Source organism: Megalobrama amblycephala, linkage group LG17, assembly GCF_018812025.1.
Source record: "Megalobrama amblycephala isolate DHTTF-2021 linkage group LG17, ASM1881202v1, whole genome shotgun sequence".
NCBI classification, from domain to species: Eukaryota; Metazoa; Chordata; class Actinopteri; order Cypriniformes; family Xenocyprididae; genus Megalobrama; species Megalobrama amblycephala.
Window position 1 is genome coordinate 11,592,115 of NC_063060.1, and position 23,426 is coordinate 11,615,540.

At 37.5% G+C, this 23,426-nt stretch overlaps 1 protein-coding gene across 1 annotated transcript; it reads left to right on the plus strand.

Annotated features, from left to right (window-relative positions):
* The first annotated feature begins 8,063 nt into the window (after window positions 1–8,063).
* Window positions 8,064–22,627, plus strand: LOC125250943 (cytochrome P450 7B1). The gene is made up of 6 exons (XM_048163787.1): window positions 8,064–8,371; window positions 10,195–10,331; window positions 11,081–11,683; window positions 19,218–19,424; window positions 19,671–19,849; window positions 21,810–22,627. Exons 1-6 carry the CDS (start codon window positions 8,295–8,297, stop codon window positions 22,125–22,127), a joined length of 1,521 nt encoding a protein of 506 aa, XP_048019744.1. The 5' UTR covers window positions 8,064–8,294; the 3' UTR covers window positions 22,128–22,627.
* Window positions 22,628–23,426: the final 799 nt, after the last annotated feature.

Consider the following 23,426-nt stretch of genomic DNA (forward strand, 5'->3'; position numbering starts at 1 on the left):
CATAATTTAAAACTTTGGGGAGACTTGACTGAGTTTGTTTCTTATGGTCTCACAAATTGGTATGCTTCAGTTTAAGGTTTTGTAGACAAATGTGCAATTAGGCCTATTATTACTAATACTGACATTATATTTGTTTATTTATTATGGGGGGAAAGCATTCATTCATAAATATTTATTTATTTATGAATGAAAAGCATTTTACAAGTGGTCATATATACAGTATCCCTCTGATAACACAAACATCTAATGTTTTAAAAATGTTTATTGAGCCCCCATCACTCAAGACAGTCAGAATGTCTACTGAAGGTTTCAGCTTACTATTACTTCAGGAATAAAAAGTTTTTGAAGTTTTGAGTTCCCTTGTTTGATGCTTTTCATTCATTAGGTCTATATGGTCCATCTCATCCTATGAATATATATATACACACACTAGTTTGGAAACATTACTATTTTTAATGTTTTTTTGAAAGAAGTCTCTTATGCTCATCAAGCCTGCATTTATTTGATCAAAAATACAGAAAAAAAAACAGTAATATTGTGAAATATGATTACAATTTAAAATAATAGTTTTCTATTTTAATATACTTTAAAATATTTTTTTTTTCTGTAATGCAAAGCTGAATTTTCATCAGCCATTACTCCAGTCTTTTGTGTCACATGATCCTTCAGAAATCATTCTAATTGATAGATTGAACTGATTTGATACTCAGTTATTATCAAAGTTGGAAACAGTTGTGTTGCTTAATATTTTTTGGAAACTGTGATACTTTTTTCAGGATTCATTGATGAATAAATAGTCAAAAAGAACAGTATTTATTCAAAATAGAAATATTTTCTAACAATATAAATCTTTACTATCACTTTTCATCAATTTAACACATCCTTTCTGAAAAAATTTATTAATTTCTTCCAAAAAAGAAAAAATACTGACCCCAAACTTTTGAACAGTAGTGTATATTGTTACAAAATATTTAATTTAAATAAATGCTGCTTTTTTAAAACTTTTTATTCATCAAAGAATCCTGAAAAAAAGTGTCACGTTATAAAAAAATATTAAGCAGCACAACATTTGTTCATCAATCAGCATATTAGAATGATTTCGGAAGGATCATATGACACTGAAGACTGGATTTAATGATGCTGAAAATTCAGCTTTGCATCACAGACATAAATTATATTTTAAAGTATATTATAATAGAAAACCATTATTTTAAATTGTAATAATATTTTACAATATTACTGTTTTTTTCTGTATTTATGATCAAATAAATGCAGGCTTGATGAGTAGAAGAGTCTTCTTACGAAAACATTAAAAACAGTAATGTTTCCAAACTTTTAAATGGTAGTGTGTATATATATATATATATATATATATATATATATATATATATATATATACATATACATATATATATATATATATATATATATATATATATATATATACTAGATGTTGTGTTAAAAGCATATTAGATTAACTTGAATACTCATATAGCAGGGGTCTCAAACTCAAATTGTCGGGGGGCCGTTTCTGTGATTGACACCTCATAGGAGGGCCATATTATCGTTCAAGCGCAAGAAAGCGCAACATTTCAGAAAATTTACTTTCCTTTGCATTATTTCTCATTTAGCCTACTTCAAATTTCATTAGGCCTACTAAAATATTTTTTATACCTATACTATAAATATCTTATTTACCATACTAAATGTAAACAGCAGTGTCTCTAGACTATATATATATAGAAAGAGAGAGAGAGAGAGAGATGGCAGTACACAATTATTCAATTTTACATTCACAGATCACAAAAGGATGTTGTGCAAGGGACATCTTTTTTAACGGGTTAAGGCAGCCTATATTAATCACTACTAGACATTAGCTCACAATTACTGAAAAACAGTGTTAGAGCGCCATCTAGTTGTTATGCTTTACATTCTCTAAACTTGTGGACCTTTTTATTATGAACAGTTTCTAGATAATGCATGTGTATCACACTAAGGGACACACCAGTATTAAACGTGTCTCGCTTAACAAAAAACAAAACAGGAAGTATAACAGTTATTGTGTCTACACACAGTGAAATGGCAGAATCCAGTGTTTCTTTGGCTCAGGATCAGTTCAGCTGTTCAATCTGTCTAGATCTATTGAAGGATCCAGTGACCATTCAGTGAACACAGTTACTGTATGAACTGTATTACAGGCTGCTGGGATCAGGATGATCAGAAGAGAGTCCAGGGGCGGACTGGCCATCTGTGTGATCTGGAGAATCACAGAACGGCCGGTACTCCAGGACGGCCGGCGGGCCGGCCCACCACCCGCCACGTACGCAGTCATCATCCGTCCCACTAATCTGTTTCACACTCCAGTACTGTAGGTGGCAGCAATGCACCTTTAAGTTGGATGCCAGCTGCACCCAATAGGGTCTAGCTGCAGCCTGAGGGGGCGAGTGGAGCTCCACTCTCGAACAGGAAATACGTCACCTCCAATAGTTTAATTACTGTATTTGCATTATTTGTAAGGGTAGGTTTAGGGTTGGGGTAGGTGTAGACGTTAGTAAAACAAGTATTTGCATTACTGTAAAGGGTAGGTTTAGGGTTGGGTTAGGTGTAGATGTAAGTAAAACGCAAGTGGAGGTGACGTATTTCCTGTTCGAGAATGGAGCTCCACTCGTCCATGGTCTGCAGCCAGACCCTTCTCGCTGCACTGGCCGTGGCCGCCAAGTAAGCAGCAAAGACGTTAGATCAGTGGTCTCAAACCAGTGCCCAAGGAAGTCGACCGGAAGTTGAAGTCGGCCGCGTGCCGCCATCTTGTAGCAGAACTTCACTTGCGTTAGCATCCCATTGACTCCCATTCATTTTGGCGTCACTTTGACAGCGAATAACTTTACATCTGAGGCGTTTAAAGACTCCATTTGTCCATTATTTATTTCTAAAGATACACGACAATGTATAAAGGGCTCCATTACCTTCTATGTTACATTATGGCCCCGTAGAAACAGTTTTTGTAAAAATAGGCTAACGATTGCGTCATAACCACTCGACTCTCTGTCGCACAGTAGAGAAATTACCGTACAGACAGGAGGAGAAGCTCGCAGGCAATAGTATGCATTAACTTAATATGGCGTACTGGCGTTACATTTTAAAATACTATACAAAATAATTAATCAGAATACTTACTCCTGCTCATTCACGCCAAAGAACTCCCCGCTCAAGCTCGCCGTCTCTGCAAGATTAACGATGGCAGTTTGCACGCACAGCTACTAGAAGATTTACATCTGTCAGACAGGTTGCTGACGTCATCAAGCTTAGTTTGAGTCTGCGCGTCAGAAACGGAAGTGCTAAAAATCGCTAAAAATGGGCTTCACTTGTCTCAATTGAGTTCCAATGGGGTCGCTGTGTCCATTTCTTTTACTGTCTATGTCTCAAACTGCCGGCCCACGGGCCATTTACGGCACGCCTACCACCTCTACCCGGCCCGCAACTGATCTCAAAAATAAAACATAATCCGGCCCGCTAAATTATTATTATTATTATTATTATTATTATTATTATTATTCTCTAGTTGCTACCTGTCTGATATGCAAAGAAAAAGTCGCCGTTCTAAGGGGCATTCACATATCGCGTCACATAAGCGGCCGCGCCGCATTCTCCTTTCCAATGCGCTTTCGCTCCAGTGGCGTCTGTCGTTGCTATGCAACCATGAGCCGCGCTCTCAATCGCTTCTATTATGAGCGCGCTTGCCTAAATTACAGTAAAAGCACTCGACTTTAAGTCATGAAACGCGTCCGATGCAGCCATTAAACGTTACCGATGCTCAAACGGCATCTTGGACAAATGTGGCCCAGCTGTGTGAGCACAAGCGCTGCAGGTGTCTGTCAAGAAACAAAGTGTACAAATGTATTCAGGGATTGTATTTGTTCAGTACAGTGTTGTTCAGTGCAAGATTTTAATGTTATTTAAGCTAACATAAAGTAAGGGAAAATACTTCCACTAGATGTTAAAAACTAATAATGTATGTAACAATGAGAGATTTTTATTTTTTTGGCAAAATAAAGTTGATGTATAGCTCCAGTTTTTTTGTTTATTTCTGACCCCTCCACGCCACAAGTGTTGCTGGTTTTGCTCCTAAATTACTGATTTTTTATTCCATATATCTTGTTGGATGTGAGTCGCACCAGACTATTTCAATTAATAGTATTATATTTGTAATAGTATTATATAATTATATTACACTCTGTAACAATGAAAGAGACACTGCTGTTTACATTTAGTATGGTAAATAAGATATTTATAGTATAGGTATAAAAAATATTTTAGTAGGCCTAATGAAATTTGAAGTAGGCTAAATGAGAAATAATGCAAAGGAAAGTAAATTTTCTGAAATGTTGCGCTTTCTTGCGCTTGAAGGATAATATGGCCCTCCTATGAGGTGTCAATCACAGAAACGGCCCCCCGACAATTTGAGTTTGAGACCCCTGCTATATGAGTATTCAAGTTAATCTAATATGCTTTTAACACAACATCTAGTCAACATCAGTGCTATTGCTATAATTTGGATGGTATAGTATCATGAACCACAATTAAAGTCTTGTGACACTCATGCCAGGCGTAATTGTTGTTGTCGTCGAGTTTCCGCACGCCGATTGCTTTGGGCCGGGCCTAGTCAAAGTCCAGAGCCGTTTTTTAGTCCCAGTCCGTCCCTGAGAGAGTCTACAGCTGCTCTCAGTGCAGACAAGACCTGTTTTAGGTAAAAGGTGAGTCTTGAGCAGAAGAACAACTGCTGACTGCTGGAAGAGCTGTTCAGTTAGGACTCTCCTCCAATCCAATCGTAGAGGTAGTATACTCATATATGAATCTAATTTTCTGGTTTTCTTGTTGTTTGTGTTTGTGTAAAGTTTTCAGTCTCTCTCTGTCCCTCCTGGATCTACAGACTCACCCAGAATCACTCTCTGTTCTCGTCTCTTTTGATGAAGTTGGTAAATCTGTGTCTCATCTGAGAGCCAAACTGGAGGAGTTCTGCAGAGAAGAGATAGAAATTATATCTAGCAGAAGAAAAATACTGGAGACACATCATTTTTGAAAGAAGTCAAATCAATTAAAATTGACATGGAATTGTTTAGAGTTTTCACAGAGAATATCTGTTGGTTTTCTAAGTGAGATACATCTAGATCATTTCCACTCCTGAACAATAGACCCCCACCGAAACGCGATTTCGGCCGAGGGAGAAGCCCACCTCTCAGCACATGGCTGTCTTTGTTTGTGTTGGCCATGTGCTCCTCTAGTCCTGCCTCCATGTTTCCTGTTACTACGCCCTCTTCCTTAGTCCTCGTTAGCTGATTGTGCCTCTTTCTCTAATGTCTTTGCTGTTTTTTTTTTGCATGCTTTCATTGTGCATTGTTATGTGTTTCTGTTGTTTATCCTTGCTATAGTCCTAGTCTTGTTATTTATCTTGATTTCAGTTCTAGTTAAGTTGTTTCCTTTGTGCATTCAAGTCTTCAAGTCTTGTTTTTGTTGTCTCTTTGTGTCTTGTTTTGTTATTGTAAGTCTTTTGTTTGTGTCCTAAGTGTCCTGTATCCTAAGACTTCATGGCCACAGATGTTCACTGCCTGGCAGCAAGACCGGTGCTTCATCTAAAATATCATTCAAGTTTCTGGTTCCTTGGGTTCCTGCCTGGTATTCAGGACCCAGCAGGATGAGCATCAGGGTAGTTCCCCCTGCTACTGGCCGGGAGAGAAGGGCTCGCCAGCAGGGGCTGGGATCAGCAAGGACAGGATGTTGGATCCTTCGGCCAGTTTTTCTGGACTATGGCAGGGGCATTGAGTGTCAAGCCGCGGCTCTCAAGTACATCTTCAACCTCTGTCTGGATGACCCGTTACCTTAGTGGGAGATGAAACTGCTGAGGAGTATAGATTTCTAGAACTTCTCCACATATCTGCATCTTCGCAAGGAGGGGAAGGTGAATCACTACCATCAGAACCTGCCTGCAGGGACCATCCCACTCCTCCCTCCCTTGTCAAGTCCAGGACCCTGTACTGACTCCCACATTCAAGCAAAGGTTGAGAAGTGGGCAGTTAAGTCTGTTCCAAAGTCCGCTCCTGTCATTCCAGAGCCAGTCAAGCTTGTTTCAGTTATTCCAGAGCCAGTCAAGTTTGCTCCAGCCACTCCTGCGCCAGTCGAGCCCGCTCCAGTCATTCCAGAGTCAGTCAAGCCTGTTCCAGTCATTCCTATCCCACCCTCTGTGTTTCCTAGCCAGTACGGGGGTTCCATGTTTTCTCACCATCTGCCATCTGTTTGTACCCTCCTGGGACTTAGTGTGACTGTTTCCACCTGATCCTCATGTGCTGTTCCCTTTATATTTTGCCTCTTTCCCTCATGTCTTTGCTGGTTCATTGCGTGCGTTCATTGTGGTGTGTTCCTGTTTCTGCCAATTATCCTTGCTCTAGTCCTGGTCTAGTCCTGGTCTTCATCACCATCTTTCATCTGGTGCTGCCTTTTTCTCTACAGTCCACAAGCCCATTGCCACTCTGGACTGGTCTCAGTAGTCATCCTACCTGCCACCCTGGTCAGACAGGGGCCATACTTGACACTGAGCCATTGATGTTGCCATTGATTTCTCAAACAATACCACAATTCCATAGTCTTTACACTTGACCTTATTAAATCAATTACCAGCAACAGTCTTTTGAGTCAGGGTGTGTTGGGAATAGTGAAAGCTGGTTTGGTGTTTTTTTGCTGGCAGCACTGAAAAAAGGACCACAGAACAGGCAAACAGAGAGACCTTTATGTTTGGAGCAGTAGGGCTTGCTGCTGGCATACTTACACACACACACACACACACACACACACACACACACACAGTGAGTCACAGACTGAGAGAAAAGAGAGATTATTTTGTATGGAGAGAGAATCCATCCGTTTTCAAATAGGAACTGTAGGAATTACAGCTGGTGTAGTTTATTTTTTCTGCATTAACTCCCCAAAACACATACACAAATATAAACTGGCCTGTGTCTGATCTCACACATATTGTGGGAGTGTGGGGAAGCTGTTTCAAATGGTTATAGGTTCAAACCTGCAAAGGTGTTTTTCCCTGAGCAAAGAACAAAATGGTTTAAAAGGGTTTGTCCCTGTAATAAATGTACTGTAAAAGTGTTTCTCATCCCTGCTCCAGGAGGCCTCCCAACACTGCACGTTTTGGATAATTTGGTTAAAAGCAGTTGGCCAGCAGACTACCCACTAGAGGGCCTCAGTAAACATCCAAAGAGGCCACAAGATGACTTACAATTATTTTACTATGGTAAAATATATTTTAAATAATAGTTTAAATATATACAAAACAATAACCCATTAATAATCAATTTTATATTTTCATTTAGTCCCTGAAGAACATTATTATTATTATTATTATTATTATTATTATTATTATTATTAAAGAGCATACAGCTCTTCTGGAAACATGAAATTAATTATAGGTAAAGCTTATTAAAATATATTAATTGTTCTAGATTTTGGTTGATAGGAAAGTTTGTTATGATTACAGCAGAAGCACCAGATGAATCATCCTACATGTAAAGATCTTCAAATATTGTCTTGGAAAATGGAGGGGCTTGAAGTCAACATTTAGCCAATTTATTTATACAGAAACAAATCGCTTATTTTTCCATGTTAAAAGAAGGATGTATATCGCCACGCCATTAATGCACACTACATGTATTATCATATAAATTAGTCTTTATTTATTGTTTACAATATACACTTTTTTATTTTGTAAACTGAGCATATCACTTTTTGCACTATTTATTTATTCATTTATACATATTTTTGTGTGTGTGTGTGTGTGTGTGTGTGTTAGCAGGACTGAGTCAAAAAGATTATGCCTGCGTCTCAATGTGCATGCTATCCATCCTAAATAGTATGTTACAGTTGGCTAATATTCTATACTATTTAGAGCGGATAGGGTGGATAGTATGCACACTAGGATGCAGGGTTTGTCTCAAAGGCTTGAATGGGCCAAGTAGGTTTGTAGTGTAAACATGCAGGCTGTTGCTTAATTTTCATTTGAGCGACCTCCACTGGGCGTGACTTTCTGAAAATCTTGAACACTCGCTTGTGCTTGTTGTTATCTCCTCATTACATGCCATATCTCTCATTGGACTCTGGTATTTCATTTGTGCGATGATGATAATAAGCGCTCTTTCACTTTTAAAGTGACCTTCGCAAAACCTGGACATATCGCGTGAAGTGCTTTGTAAACCGGACCACTCTTCTCTGTTTTTCACTCAGAGGCTCTTTTGATAATGTTGGAGTATTTATTGACGATCTTTCTGGGCTTTATCTCCGTTCTGCTGTTGTGCGTGTTCTGCGGACGGAGGCGGTGAGTTTTTATTAATGTATTTTGCTGCTGGTTGAAAATGTAACATGTAGCCGATTTTATTTATTGTAATAACTGATGAATTCATTGTTTAAATGGATCATTGTGTTCAGTTGTGATTATGCTGCCTATTTGTAGTGTCTTTATCATTAAGCATACGTCTTTTGATTTAAAGTGACTTGTGTTTTGTTATAAATCAGCACATTCCTGATTAGGAATTGCAAGCAAGATTAAACTGAACGTTAGAATCGTAATTTAACACTTAAAATACATTTTAAGCCGATTTGGCAAGGAAGTGTCTGCTAAGACCATATGAATAATTCACAGCAGGGCTGGTATCTTGTTTACTCATAGTTCACCTCAGTTTGAAATTGAACCTTCCATTGATGGGTAGTCCAGCTCATGGTCGGGAATCGGTTCTTTAGAACAATTCGAGTTGATTCAGTGAACACATTACGTCATCGCGTTGTTCCTGACACGCCAACCTGGCCACTGGTCTGTCAATATAGAGATCTAGGTAGCATATCATGTACGTACATACACTCTCTAAAATATTCTAATAAAGACATATGCAGTAGAGACATACATTCTCATTTTATTTATTACACAGTTTTATGTTTATAATGTGTTCCAGTTCAGATTGTTGTAGTAGCCATTATTTGGTTTATAAAAACTTGAAGTAATGAAAAACTCTGGCGGGGTTCAGAATTTGGCACACCTGTTTTGTGAACTGGTTTAAATCAGGGGTGTCCAACTCTGTTACTGGAGATCTACCTGCAAAGTTTAGTTCCCAACCCCTGAATCAGTTAATTAAGATCTCCAGAAGCACTTGATAATTCCAGACAGGAGTGTTTGAGCAGGGCTGGAGCTGAACTCTGCAGGAAGGTCACCAGGAACAGGGTTGGGCACTCATGGGTTTAAATGATTCATTGAAAAGATTCATTCGACTCAAAAGAACGATTCATTCTCTAATCGGATATTGCAACCCAAACCCAAACGCTTTATTTGCATGTTAAAACAAGGATGTGCATTACCACATTATTAATGCACTACATGTATTACAACACGTGTGTTCTGTTAATTTGAAAATTAAAATCTTTACCAAATTTGTGTGTACTTGAGGAATAAGGTCAAAAGGTGGTGGTCTTTTTTTCTTCTTTTTTTTAACCTGGTTTCCCTTATTTTGTTTGCCAGGTAATCTATGTTTGCCTGTCTCTGCAATAAGGCTATGTACTTTGCACAGTGTTTTCACTGTATGTCAGGACTTAACAGGTTGTCAGAAGTTCTATTATTTTATATTCCTTGTTTATTGGTAAATATCATGCCAGTTTACCCACCTATGATATTGTGGGGGTTTTTTTTTTTGTTTTTGTTTTTTTTTTTGTTTTTTGCATGTATATTTTGTTCTAGGGCTTTCAGTTAGATGCCCTTTGTTCAGTTAATCAGTTGCAACCTCAGAAGGAAGTTTGGAGAATAAATTCCCAAAGGACTCTCCATCCTTTTCTGGTCAGCCTTGAAAAGTAGGTCATGGGTAGATATACATGAACTGTAGATCACTGAGATCATTAAAACGTATTCTCAGTTAATGAATCCTGGCTTTGTCATTTAAAAGAATACTAGCAGAAAAACAAACTGAAAAGCAATGAAGGATTTTGTTCAGCACAATTATGTCACCGCTTTCCCACAAAGACATTATCAAGAGAACAGAGTGGGAAGAGTTTGTTTGAGTTTGTGTGTTTGTCTAGGAGAGCTGTTGACACTGACATACAATGGCAGTCTCTCAGGCGTCGAAAACATAACTGATGCATTGGCTGTGCATGTTACAGGAAGGACTGTGAACCCCCACTGATTAAAGGCTGGATTCCATTCCTGGGAAAAGCTCTAGAATTCAGAAAAAACTCTCAACAGTTCCTTACACAACTACAGCAGGAACATGGAGATGTTTTTACGGTGCTTATTGCAGGTATACTTGACACACATTTATTTAACATAACTTACACAAATTAGGTAATTTTTTTTTCAAATGAGGACTTCTTCTGACAAAATTTTGTTATATTTAGCTAACTTGTAGTTTCCTTTTGCTCTTCCTCTGAGACACACTGTTATTGTGCAACACATGCTCACACATATTTATGCTAATAAAAAAGATGGTTATGAAAGATGTTGTCAGAATAGCATTTGGATAGCTGGCAAATAACATGGCTTTTATTTTAACATTAGTTTTTATAAATGTGAAAGGGAAAGTGTATATTTTAGATGTTGCAATTCATCACCATTTTAGTTTTTTCAACATTTTTAATTACTTGTTTTTGTTGTTCATTTCAGTGGTCCAGTAGTTTCTTAATTAATTTGAGGTGATTAAAAGATTTCAGTTGCAGTTGCTAGGTAATTTTTTTACTGATCCAAGTCCAGAGAGACCACTTAGCAAGTCTGATTTTATGAAACAGTATCAATATTTGCTTTCCTTGAAGTTTAAATTATTATTTTATTTCATTTTATTTATTTTATTAAGAAATTAAGCCTGCAACACCAATTGCAAGTTACATGTTAATGGAATATTTAATGTTAGCTCTGAGTATGTAATAGTAATAGAGATGTTAGCAAACACATTATATATATTTTTTTTTCTTTTTTTTTTTTGTCTGAAGCAAAGCATATCACACTGATGTGATGTCATGACATCTACCCATTCATGTTTGTGTGTTTCTTTAGGGAGATACATAACATTTATAATGAACCCTCTCCTGTACCCGTCTGTGATCAAACATGGGAAACAGTTGGATTTCCACACATTTGCAGACAGCGCAGCATCCAGGACGTTCGATTACCCATCAGTACAGAGCGGCCAGTTCCCTGGAATGAGTGACAGCCTCCAGAGGTGCTACACTCTGCTGCAGGGTCCTGCCCTCGACCCACTCACGTTCAGCATGATGGGAAACCTGCAGCAGGTCCTGCGACGCCGTTTTCTGTCCAGTGAAGAGTCTGGGCCTGATGCCGATTGGAAAGAGGCAGATCTATATGAGTTCTGTAAATGCGTAATGTTTCAGACCACGTTTAACACGCTATACGGACATTCGTCAAATCTGCGTCTGGATCAGCTGCGAGAGGATTTTGAGAAGTTTGATGCCTCTTTCCCTTTACTAATAGCCCATGTGCCCATTGGCTTGCTGGGGAAAACCAAAGAAATTAGAAAGAAGCTGACAAGATTTTTTTACCCTCAAAAAATGGCAGAATGGGAGGCTCCAAGTGAGTTCATACAGAGCCGAACAGCCCTGTTTCAGCAGTATGATACGCTTCAGGACAGAGATAAAGCAGGTGACTCACTCACATGCATGCACACACACACACACACACACACACACACACACACACACACACACACACACAGTACACAATCAGAGATCCTTCTTGTGGGGCCCGTATATGACTGTTGAAGGTTTTGTTGATGATAAATGTCTCGCCTACAGAAAGATATTAATATTCCCATGATGACATGCAGAACCCTGGTCTTTGGTTTTTGTGCTGAAGTTTTTATGCACCAAAAGAGATTCTTTAAATACTAAATAAATGTAAACAAAATTTCACAAAAGGTGCTTACACAGCCTTTTTAATGACTCTTTATCAGAGGCAGCATAAATGCAGACCTTAAATATGCATTAAACAACAACATTAAACAAATTAAATCATTTCTATTTTGTTTGTTTATATGTATATTTATGTCCATAGTATTAAAGGGTTAGTTCACCCAAGAATGGAAATTCTGTCATTAATTACTCACCCTCATGTCGTTCCACACCCGTAAAGGCCTGTACACACCAGGACGAATATCACACCCGTTTATCGCCAGCGTTTTTCGAGATGTTTTTTGTGTTCATACCCAAGCGATTTTCACTGGCGATGCGCAGAGTGGACGTGCAAATTCACTCCCTGCCAGTATGTGGCGCTTGTGCTAACGGTAGTGCAAATAAACATATGTATGATATTAATAAAGTTAAAGAAGATAAAAATGCAGATATAAAATGGGATATACATTTACATTGCATATAAGTCGCAATGACAAATGATTCTAGCTGCTTGCTCAGTTTATTTAAATAAAATAAGCTGAACCAACACAAATCTTTAGTTTTTTACTTAATTGGCATTTGCACTCAATTGTATTATGTTAAATGAAATTAAATTTGCAAAATGTTAGGTTAACCTAAACTATTTGTGTTGGGACTACACAAATCATTTATGTTGCATTGATTGAAACTGGGCAGTGGATTTCTAGTTCCCAGCATGCTTTGCGTAGGGATAGATCGGGACAGTAAATGTTGAAATTAAGTGCTGTTTAATGTGTTTTTTAAGAAAGGGAAATACCTTTTAAAGTTTGATGTTCAGTTATATTTGACATTTAAAAGAGTTTATGTTATGTCGATTTTTATGAGGTTACCATTAAGCTGAAGTGTAGACCTTGTGGTTAGGCTATGGGTGGCTGGCTACATGAATTAAATCTATGTTGTTCTCAACAAGCTTTAACTGTGCTAAAGTCAGTGATAAGATGTTTTTTACCTGATCATTACTTGCATGCTATAAATGTTTTGCAGAAAACTTGAGCAACTCTGCACAAGGGCACCAGTCTCAATTGCAATAGCACTGGTTGGATCAACAAGAGTGAATTATGTTCAGGAAACATTTACAGAATACGTCAAATGAAACTGGTGTAATCTCATTCAATTAGGATGAATTTTACTCATCAGTACAGTTAACCTAGCTTAAGTTCAAATAAATAAGTTTAACTGTGTGGAAATAGGTGTCATAATTGAATTAAGTTAGACCAACAAGTTATTTTGAGTGAGTGAACGGTAGTGCAAATAAACATATTTATGAAACAGACATTCTCAACTATATTTCGTGAATGTAAAAGAAAAAAACAAACTGTAAAAATACACAAAGAATACATATCTATTGGTGTGGCCAAGAAGTGGCAGAGCACTCATAGCGTGCGTCTCAATCAGCTCCCTAGTTCACTAGTCAGGGCACTGATCAGGGAGTTGGCCACATTCATTTACACGGTATACTGATACACGACCTAAGAAGCTAGAGAGCTGTTTGAGATGCAGGGATAGTTTGTAGGGGTTTTTCTCGACTACTTACTTTCTCTTCGTCGTCTTGGTATCAGTGTTTGCTCGGCAAGACCGTTTTGTGCTGAAGCGCCACCAAGTCATGTTTTACTGTAACTTCAGCAGCTCCAGGCACGTGAACAAAGGCGCCACTCTCATTGGTCTGCCAGTTTTCAACGCGGCGCGTCAAACCAAAAAAACGAACCCGAGGCGTTTTTTTAAAAATGACGCTTTTATGCCTTGCGTTTTTCGCGTTGGTGTGCACACTCACATTGGCGCCCTTTGTTTAGTCACGAGACGTTAAACTTCGGCGATAATCGCACGCGATATTCGTCCCGGTGTGTACAGGCCTTAAGTCCTTCTTTCATCTTCAGAACACAAAGATATTTTTTATTAAATCCAAGAGCTCTCTGACTCATCCATAGACCGCAATATAATCAGCATTTTCAAGGCCCAGAAAGGTACTAAAGAAATCGTTAAAATCAGTCTCTTACGCAGTTGACGTAGTGAACGCAGTGCAGCGCTTCAGTGTTCAAAGTCAGAACGCTGACTCATCATTGGCCAGCTCCTGCGTCAGCATCTCACGCATGCGTCATGCTGCTCACAAGTACAGCGTCACCCAATACTGAGCCGGCGTTCGGATGTAAACACGGAAGCATGCACTATGTTCACTACATCAACTGCGTAGGACACTGACATGGGAGAGAAGAAATTCTTGAATAAAGTTGTTTACTTTTCATGAGAAAAAAAAATTCTTGTCGCTTCATAAAATTAAGGTTGAACCACTGTAGCCACGTGGACTATTTTAATGATGTCTTTACTACTTGTCTGGACCTTGAATGATGGTAATTACGTTGCTTTCTATGGGGGATAAAAAAAAAACCTCTTGGATTTAATGAAAAATATCTTAATTTGTGTTCCGGGTGTGGAACGACATGAGGGTGAGTAATGACAGAATTTTCATTTTTGGGTGAACTAACCCTTTAATTCAGGGGTTCCCTAACACATTCCTGGATCCTCCCCAGCACTGCACATTTTGCATGTCTCCTTTGTCTGACACACCCATTTCAGGTCTTGGAGCAGGGGTGGGGAACGTTGACTCTGGAGGGCCACTGTCCTGCAGAGTTTAGCTCCAACCCTAATTAAACACATATGAAGCTAATCAAGGTCTTCAGGATTACTAAAGTTACAGGCAGGTGAGTGTGTTTTTCAGGGTTGGAGCTAAACTCTGCAGGACAATGGCCCTCCAGGATCAACGTTTCCCACTCCTGTCTTGCGGTGCGTTCCAAACAAGATATATCACCCTCCAAATGGCACTTCGGAGTGAAAACAATCATTGATGCCATATTGAAGGGTCATTCCAAACAGAAGTGCTCAAAACTGGCCACTTCAAAGGGCCCTTCGGAATGAAGAATTTTGAAGGGTACAACTGTTGGACACTTTGAGCCCCTATGATCCTTTGCACAGGGAAGTTGTTTGATGTCACAGAATGGGTACAGGAGGTTAGGAGTTCTATTTTATCTATAAATGTATGTATAGAATTTTTCTATACTACTGTAATATTTATATGAGTTAGATTTGGTACATTATTATGGTCAAAATGAAATTGTTCTTCAACAAAAATACTTTACAGCTCCCTTTATCTGTCCATTCAAATGTTTAAATGCTCCTCATTTAAAGAACAACTTGTTTAACAAGAAATAGACTACTTCTCGACTCACGAAACATACTATTTTTCTTTCTCACTATGAGCCACAAGAGAAATATTAAGAAAATAAATTAGATTCATCTGTCATTGTCTCTAAGAGAATATGCGCCTTTATTGCAGCGTCGGATGCCAAAAGCTCAGTCCGTTTTTACTTTCAGTTTCTTCACATATCGTCCACGTCATTTACCATGATAATAAACCCTCTACTGCACACATGTTGATGGCACATGAAAATAAAAAAAATATTCCACATAATTTTTTGGTTAATTTGGGAACATTTTATTGATAAAAAAAAAAAATTGCCCCCCCACCCCAAAATATTGTTGTGCGACAATGGAACAGAGTCATAGAGAAAATTATCATCAAAATCAAATCAAGAAAAAAAAATCAAGAAATCATTAAGTAAAAAGGGAAAAACACTTGAAAGACATTGATATATTGAATTTGATACATGCACAGGTCTGTATCATGTAGTGTGTTATGCCATATAATGTACTTCATGTAATAAGATTTAATTCCGTACGAAACTTCAAAAAGCACTTCTTCTCTGCTGTGACATAGTGGTGTATGTTACAATTTTTGCACATCACTTTGGGTGTTCCTGCCCACCCAGGAACCCTGTATCTTCCCTTCTTATAATACATTGTTGCCAATGTGAGGTACTGTCCAAAACCTCCTCGAAAAGTACCCCTTATCGCACAACGTTGCCCTGAGGCAACAAAAAGAAAAACTGAATTTCTGAACATGCAAAATAAAAATAAAAACTTTATAAAACCTGACAAAGGGCTTCTCTACACCTTCATACACACACACATATTTTTTATGTACAGTTCATGTCGTTTTAAATAAGATTACTAAAGCAAATAATATTGCCTTCTTCTCACACCATGTACTCCTGTGACCATGTGTCAGAACAGGACGTCCCACCTTTTGAATGGTGCTTGATATTGACTCCAACGCTGTGCTGTAGAGGGTTAAGTGAATTATTAACTTAAACTTGTTTGCTTAAAATTTCTGTGAATAATTTGCTCAGGCAGTTACAAAAAACGTTTTGTAGGCCTACTTGCAAAAAAAAAAAAAATTCTTCCCCCCCCCCCCCCCCAACCTTGAGAGTCAAATGTCGCCCATGGACACAATATACATTATATTTAAAGTAAAAGACCGGCAGTAGCTTATAATGTTACTACAGTAAATGAATGTGTATTTATACAAAGAGTAAACCAGGGGAAAAAGATGAAGGTGCCTCCTTGATTTTTCACGTTAAGAAAATCATTCAAGAAAATCGAAGTGCATTCCAAAAAAGTGTTTTTTTGACCCTTACACCCTACATCTCTTCAAAGCTCTCACTCCGGAGGGTAAACCCTTTGAAGGGATTAACACATAGGGATGAGCCCTTCCGAATGGAACACAGGGTGAGAGTCTCGACTAATGAGCTGATGATCTGAATCAGGTGTGTTTGATTAAGGATACATGGAAAACTTGCAGTGTTAGGGAGGCTCCAGGAATGTGTTTGGAAACCCCTGCTTTAATGTATATTGTATTAAATATACATATCAAGTGTATATGTATATCTAACTACACTTTGTCATGAATAACAAATCAGTACACCGATTTAAGTCTCGCAGTTAGTTGTAATCTGCATAGTTTTGAGTCAATAAAAAGAATCGGATCATAAGAGTCATTCATTTGTTCAGGAATCAGACTACACTGCGTTCTAAATTATTATGCAAGAGACAAATCAGTAAGATTTCTGTACAATAAACATTCAGATTTTAGTCTTTCTAAGAAAATGTTTGTTCGTTTATTTATCCATGTCTTTTTAGATAACTGGTATCAATCTCAGACTAATTAATTTGCCAGATCTATGGAAACCCTACTTAGAGGTTGTTCCACATTATTAAGCAAGTCACAGTTCTCATGCAATATGGGGAGGAAGAAAGATATTTCTGAAGATGAAAAGCTTGAAATGGTGCAATGTTGTGCAAAAGGCATGAAAACAACTAATATTGTGTGAAACTGAATGGAGATTATCAAATTATCATAAGATTTGTGAGTCATTTAGAGCACAGCAGAACTCGGTCAGATAAAGGCTTATTGAGGAAAGTTCCTGTCAAAAAATTGAATTGTATTAAAAGGGCAGCTATAAAAAAGCCAGTGTTGAGCAGCAAACAGGTATTTGAAGCTGCTGGTGCCTCTGGAGTCTCAAGAAGCTCTACATGCAGGCTGTCAGTTGTGCATAAAGATGCATTTCAGCCACTCCAAACCAAACCTCACAAAGAGAAACATTTACAGTGGGTTTAGAAATACATGAAGACTCATTTTTAAATAGTTTTATGCACTGACTAATGCCGTACTACAATGGATGGTCTAAATGGATGGATTTCTGGATGGTTGGTGAATGGCCACCACGTTCCAACAAGACTGCGACGTCAGCAAGGAGCTGGCGGGTGATGATTTGGGCTGGAATACTGGGAAGTGAGATGGAGGGTATTAAAATTACTTTTGCAAGATATGTGGAGCTCATAACTGGCCATTTTCAGCTATGGTATAAAAAGGAGGATAGTGCATAGTACAATGCACTATTTGTACAATGCACTATGCACTATCCCATGCTGAAAAAAAAACACCACAGCAATAAAACTGTTTGAAAATGTATTTCTACACCCACTGTAAATGTTTCTCTTTGTTAGGTTTGGTTAGTGGTGTCTAAAATGCATCTTTACGCACAACTGCCAGCCTGTATGGTGAGGCTCTCAAGACTCCAGAGGCACCAGCAGCTTCAAATACCTGTTTGCTGCTCAACACTGGCTTTTTTTATAGCTGCCCTTTTAATACAATAAATTTTTTTGATAGGAACTTTAATTAATAAGCCTTTATCTGACCGAGTTCTGCTGTGCTCTAAATCACTCACAAATCTTATGATAATTTGATAATCTCCATTCAGTTTCACACAATATTAGTTGTTTTCATGCCTTTTGCACAACATTGCACCATTTCATGCTTTTCATCTTCAGAAAGATCTTTCTTCCTCCCCATATTGCATGAGAACTGTGACTTGGTTAATAATGTGGAACAACCTCTAAGTAGGGTTTCCATAGATCTGACAAATTATTTTGTCTGAGATTGATACCAGTTATCTAAAAAGACATGGATAAATAAACAAACAAACATTTTCTTAGAAAAACTAAAATCTGAATGTTTATTGTACTGAAATCTTACTGATATGTCAATTGCATAATAATTTGGAACGCAGTGTTCACTAGTCGCTAATCTGTTTTACACTGAAGCTTGACAATAATACATGATGACTATAATAATATTGGTAGCCTAATATTGGTCTATAAAAACCAATATAGCATTCTCCCAGTCTTCCAATGTTTATGCTTCAGCTTATTTCAGTTAGTAGCCAGGGTTAAACCTATTCTAAGTTTCATTAAAATGTTTAATCTAAAATTCATTTTTTATTTCAGTTAATTCAGTTGATTTTTAATAGTTTAAGTTTTAACACCGTTACAGTTGCAAATGTTTCAAAACCATGGTTTGAAACAGTGAGAGGTAAGGATACACCCTCCAAACCACTGATTTCAAACAAAAGATTTCGAAAGGTTTTGAAGCTTTCATGAGGCAGTTTCGAAAGTGCCTATCATTAGTGCCACCAGTTTTGTGATAGTGGTTATCTGTGCATGCAGTGAAGGTTAGTTAAGGTTTTAGCAGAATTTAGTGCTGATTTGACTATTGTTATTGAAACATAACTGTTGTGTTGACAGACTAAGAGATTTTGGCGTTTCCCCATTCAAGTAGAAAGGACTTGCATAGAAAATTCCTGTCCTGGGGTTTTGCCAAGATGACTGCTAACTTGTTGAGTCTGGGCTTTTTGACCTCACTTTCTTTTCAGTATGCTGGAATGCTGGAAGCAGGATGTGACTGTACAAATAAAGAACTGGCTCACAGTGAAAGCTCATCATGACTGTGCTGTATTGTTTCATAACTTCTCATGCTTTTCATCACACTCATAACTTCTTACTTTCTCTATCCATAGCACATCATTTTGCCATGCTGTGGGCATCAGTGGGAAACACTATCCCAGCGGCCTTCTGGTGTCTTTACTACCTCATCTCCTGCCCAGAAGCTCTTGCAGCAGTACGAGCAGAGATTGTGAATGTGGTTGGAGAGGAGAACATGCAGTTGATCTTCAAAGAGGACATCACAATTACACGACAACAGCTAGAACAGATGGTTTACCTGGGTAACAACACATTTTTAAACAGTAACCCATCATCACGCATAATAATACTGTAACTGAATGAGCATTGCATATATGATCATTACAGAGACCGCATCAATTTTTTTATGAACTTGCATTGTTTTTAGAAGAGAATTCAGTGGTTGTGTAACTCCCGTGTAGATAAAGAAACAATAAATGAATAGTGCTATCATTTTGGAGTTACTATTCCAGCTTTCAGTGATTCAGGCTGTCTTTTTCTCTGCGCAGAAAGTTCAGTAAATGAGAGTTTACGTCTCTCCTCTGTATCGATGAACATCCGTGTTGTTCAGGAAGATTTCTGTTTGCGTCTGGATGCCCAGAATTCAATCAGCCTGAGGAAAGATGACATCATTGCTCTTTACCCACAAAGCACACACCTTGACCCAGAAATATATGAACAGCCTCAGGTAACGCATACTGTACCTACAGCTCTCTAGATTAGTGATTCTCAACCAAGATGACTTAAAATATTACAAGACATGGCATGTATTAAAATAAGTCAAAACCGCAAAAACAACAACAACATAAAAAAAACAAGGTATTTCTTATTTTAATGTAACCAAGCTTTTTAAACAACTGACAGATTTTAAAGACAACATAAAGTTTGTCTTAACCCTCAACAACTTTCTTGGAAAAAAGGAAGCCTATGAAGAAGCCTAATTTTAGAAGTGGAATAGTAGACAAGTAAAATTGTATATATATTTTTTTGTGTGTGTGTGTACAGTGCTGCTTGAAAGTTTGTGAACCCTTTGCAGAATCTGCAAAATGTTAATTATTTTAACAAAATAAAAGGATCATACAAAATGCATGTTATTTTTCGTTTAGTACTGTCCTGAATAAGATTTTACTTTACATAAAAGATGTTTGCATATAGTCCACAAGACAAAAAAAAAGCTGAATTTATAAAAAAAAAAGACCCCGCTTAAAAGTTTATGTATGAAATAAGAACATTTTGGACATCCTGTTCAAAAGTTTTCACCCCTGGCTCTTAATGCATCGTGTTTCCTTCTGGAGCATCAGAGAATGTTTGAACCTTTTTTCAATAGTTGTGTTTGAGTCCCTCTGTCGTCCTCAGTGTGAAAAGATGGATTTCAAAATCATACAGTCACTGCTGGAAAGGGTTCAAATATGCAAAAGATGCTGGAAAATCAAAGAATTTGAAGGAGCTGGAGATTTTTTTCTGGAGACCAACAAAGCTCGGTTTAACTACTCAGGACAAACAAGAGACTCATGAACAACCATCACAAAAAAACAGTCGTGGATCATCTAGGTAACCACACACAGTATTAAGAATCAAGGGTACATAAACTTTTGAGCAGGGTCATTTTTATAAATTCAGCTATCTTTTTTATTATTATTATTATTTTTTGTCTTGTGAAATTTAAAATATCTTAATCAGGACAGTATTTAAAAAAAACAAAACAAAAAAAAACATGCATTTTGTACGACCCCACTTATTTTGTTAAAATAATTAACATTTTGTCATTAACATCTGCCCCTCCATTGACAGCCTACACAACTACCACTTTGACACTTCAGAAAGTTTATAAAGAGATCATAAAACTAATCCATATGAATAAAGCGGTTTAGTCAATTTTCTGAAGAAAAAAAAAATGCTTTATATAATGAACAGATTAAATTTCACCTTTTATTCATATATAAACATTGATCAGCGAACATAAACAGAAGCTCAACCGAACCTGCTTGACGCGTGAGAACAAACATCATTGGTTCTGAGATGGTTCTCACTGCAGAACACTAGATACAGGGGGCGACTTTACATATCCCACTTTACATATCCCTAAACTTTACATATACCTGTCTCTGCCCCCTGGTTCTTACGGAAGCTCAAACATGTTGCGTAACACGAGAATGAACCTCATTGGTTCTCACAGGTCAAGCAAACATTCTTGAGCTACTAATGTGTGCGTTGATGAATGTTTATATGTGAATAAAAGTCTAAATTATATCTGTTCAGCAAAAAAGCAGAAAATTTGGACTAAACCGCTCAATTCATATGGATTCGTTTTACGATCTCTTTATGAACTTTTTGAAGCGTCAAAATGGCAGTTGCGTAAACTGTCAATGGAGTGACAGAAATCACTCCGATTTTATGGGTATGAAACATGACAGAATTTAAATTTTTGCGTGAAATAACTCTTTAAAAATCCTTATCCATAATCTTTATCCAGAAAATCACAAACAGCTCAAAGTCACAGGGCCTCTGGATATTATTATGGCCAATGAGAGTCAAAAAGGTTGAGAACCACTGCTCTAGTTCCACTCATTTTAACTGTACCTCTTTATTGTTAGAAAACTCATTTATTGAGATGTCTTGTGTGTGTGTGTGTGTGTGGTTTCTTGTAGCGCTTCCAATTTGACCGTTACGTGGAAGACGGGAAGGAGAAAACAGATTTTTATAAATGTGGCCAGAAGGTTCGGTACTATCGTATGCCTTTTGGCTCGGGAGCCACACAGTGTCCGGGGCGCTTTTTTGCGATGAATGAGATGAAGCAGTTTGTGTGTGTCACCCTGCTCATGTGTGAAATGCAGTTGCTGGACAACCAGCAGGAGGCGATGCTAGACAACAGCCGTGCTGGTCTGGGCATCATGCCACCGGCCAATCTAATCACTTTCAGATACAGAACCAGAAAGCCACAAGACAGAGCAGAGAGGGAGGAATGAACTAAATGAATACAGAATGAATGTAGTCTGTTCTTTTCATTGGTATTTTACTTTCATTTTCCACAGGGTTCACTCAAAGATTTTGTAAATAACGCAAGCTGCAGTATTCACACACAACACTGCCATGGAAAATCTCACGTTTGAGTTAACTAAGCATACAGTATACATTGCAATTTGAATCAGGGTTTGATGCGCTACAGTGAACAGCCGTCTATGTATAGGCTACTATTGCATGAAATAAGGGCAGCTTTTTAAACGTCTTACCTCTCAAAATTCAGTGTATCTTCTCACTGGGTGTAAATAATGCATCATAAAGTGCTGTCACATGCCAATCATATGGATTTCATGCACTGCAGCTCATTACCCAGACTAACTACTAACACTGTTGAACATTAAAATGTAAATGTTTTACTTTCATTAAAAATATATATAAAATTTGATCAGAATTAATCAACAGTCATGAAATGTATATGGAATAAAAAAAAAAATGGCATTCACAAGTTTGGGTTTGTTAAGTCACTTATGCTCATCATTGTGGAATAATGTATTTGGATACACTATCCTATGCAAGATGTGATCCATCAATCACTGATTTGGAATTCCAAGAAACAAACAATGTTAAAGATTGTTTTTTTTTTAAACACTAAGACATGGTTTCACTATTTTCCAGGCAGTGAAGTTGCATCTGAATTTGTGTTGAGTTTTTGACATTTTCAGATGTGAGTTCCAAATGAAGTATAATACAAGCTGTGCATATTGCCAAATTTGTCAAAAATTATTTACCCTAATAGGACAATGTTAGTTATAAATGATGAAATCCTACAAAAAAAAAAAAAGGTCAAAGGTCAAATGAAGAAAAAAATGATGTTGGAAAATGATTTTGGCCTTAAAAATATATGTAAAATATCAAGTCATTATTATTATTATTATTATTTTTATTATTTACAGTTTGTCTAACTGTGATTTCATAATTCGTCTTAAAGGGATAGTTCACCCAAAAATGAAAATGTGATGTTTATCTGCTTACCCCCAGCGCATCCAAGATGTAGGTGACTTTGTTTCTTCAGTAGAACACAAATGATGATTTTTAACTGCAACCACTGCCGTCTGTCAGTGGTATAATGCAAGTCAGCGGGAACTTGGACTATAAGAGTAAATAAAACACAACAGACAAATCCAAATTAAACCCTGCAGCTCGTGACGACACATTGATGTCTTAAGACACGAAACGATCGGTTTGTGTGAGAAACCGAACAGTATTTATATCATTATATATATATATGATATAAATACTGTTCG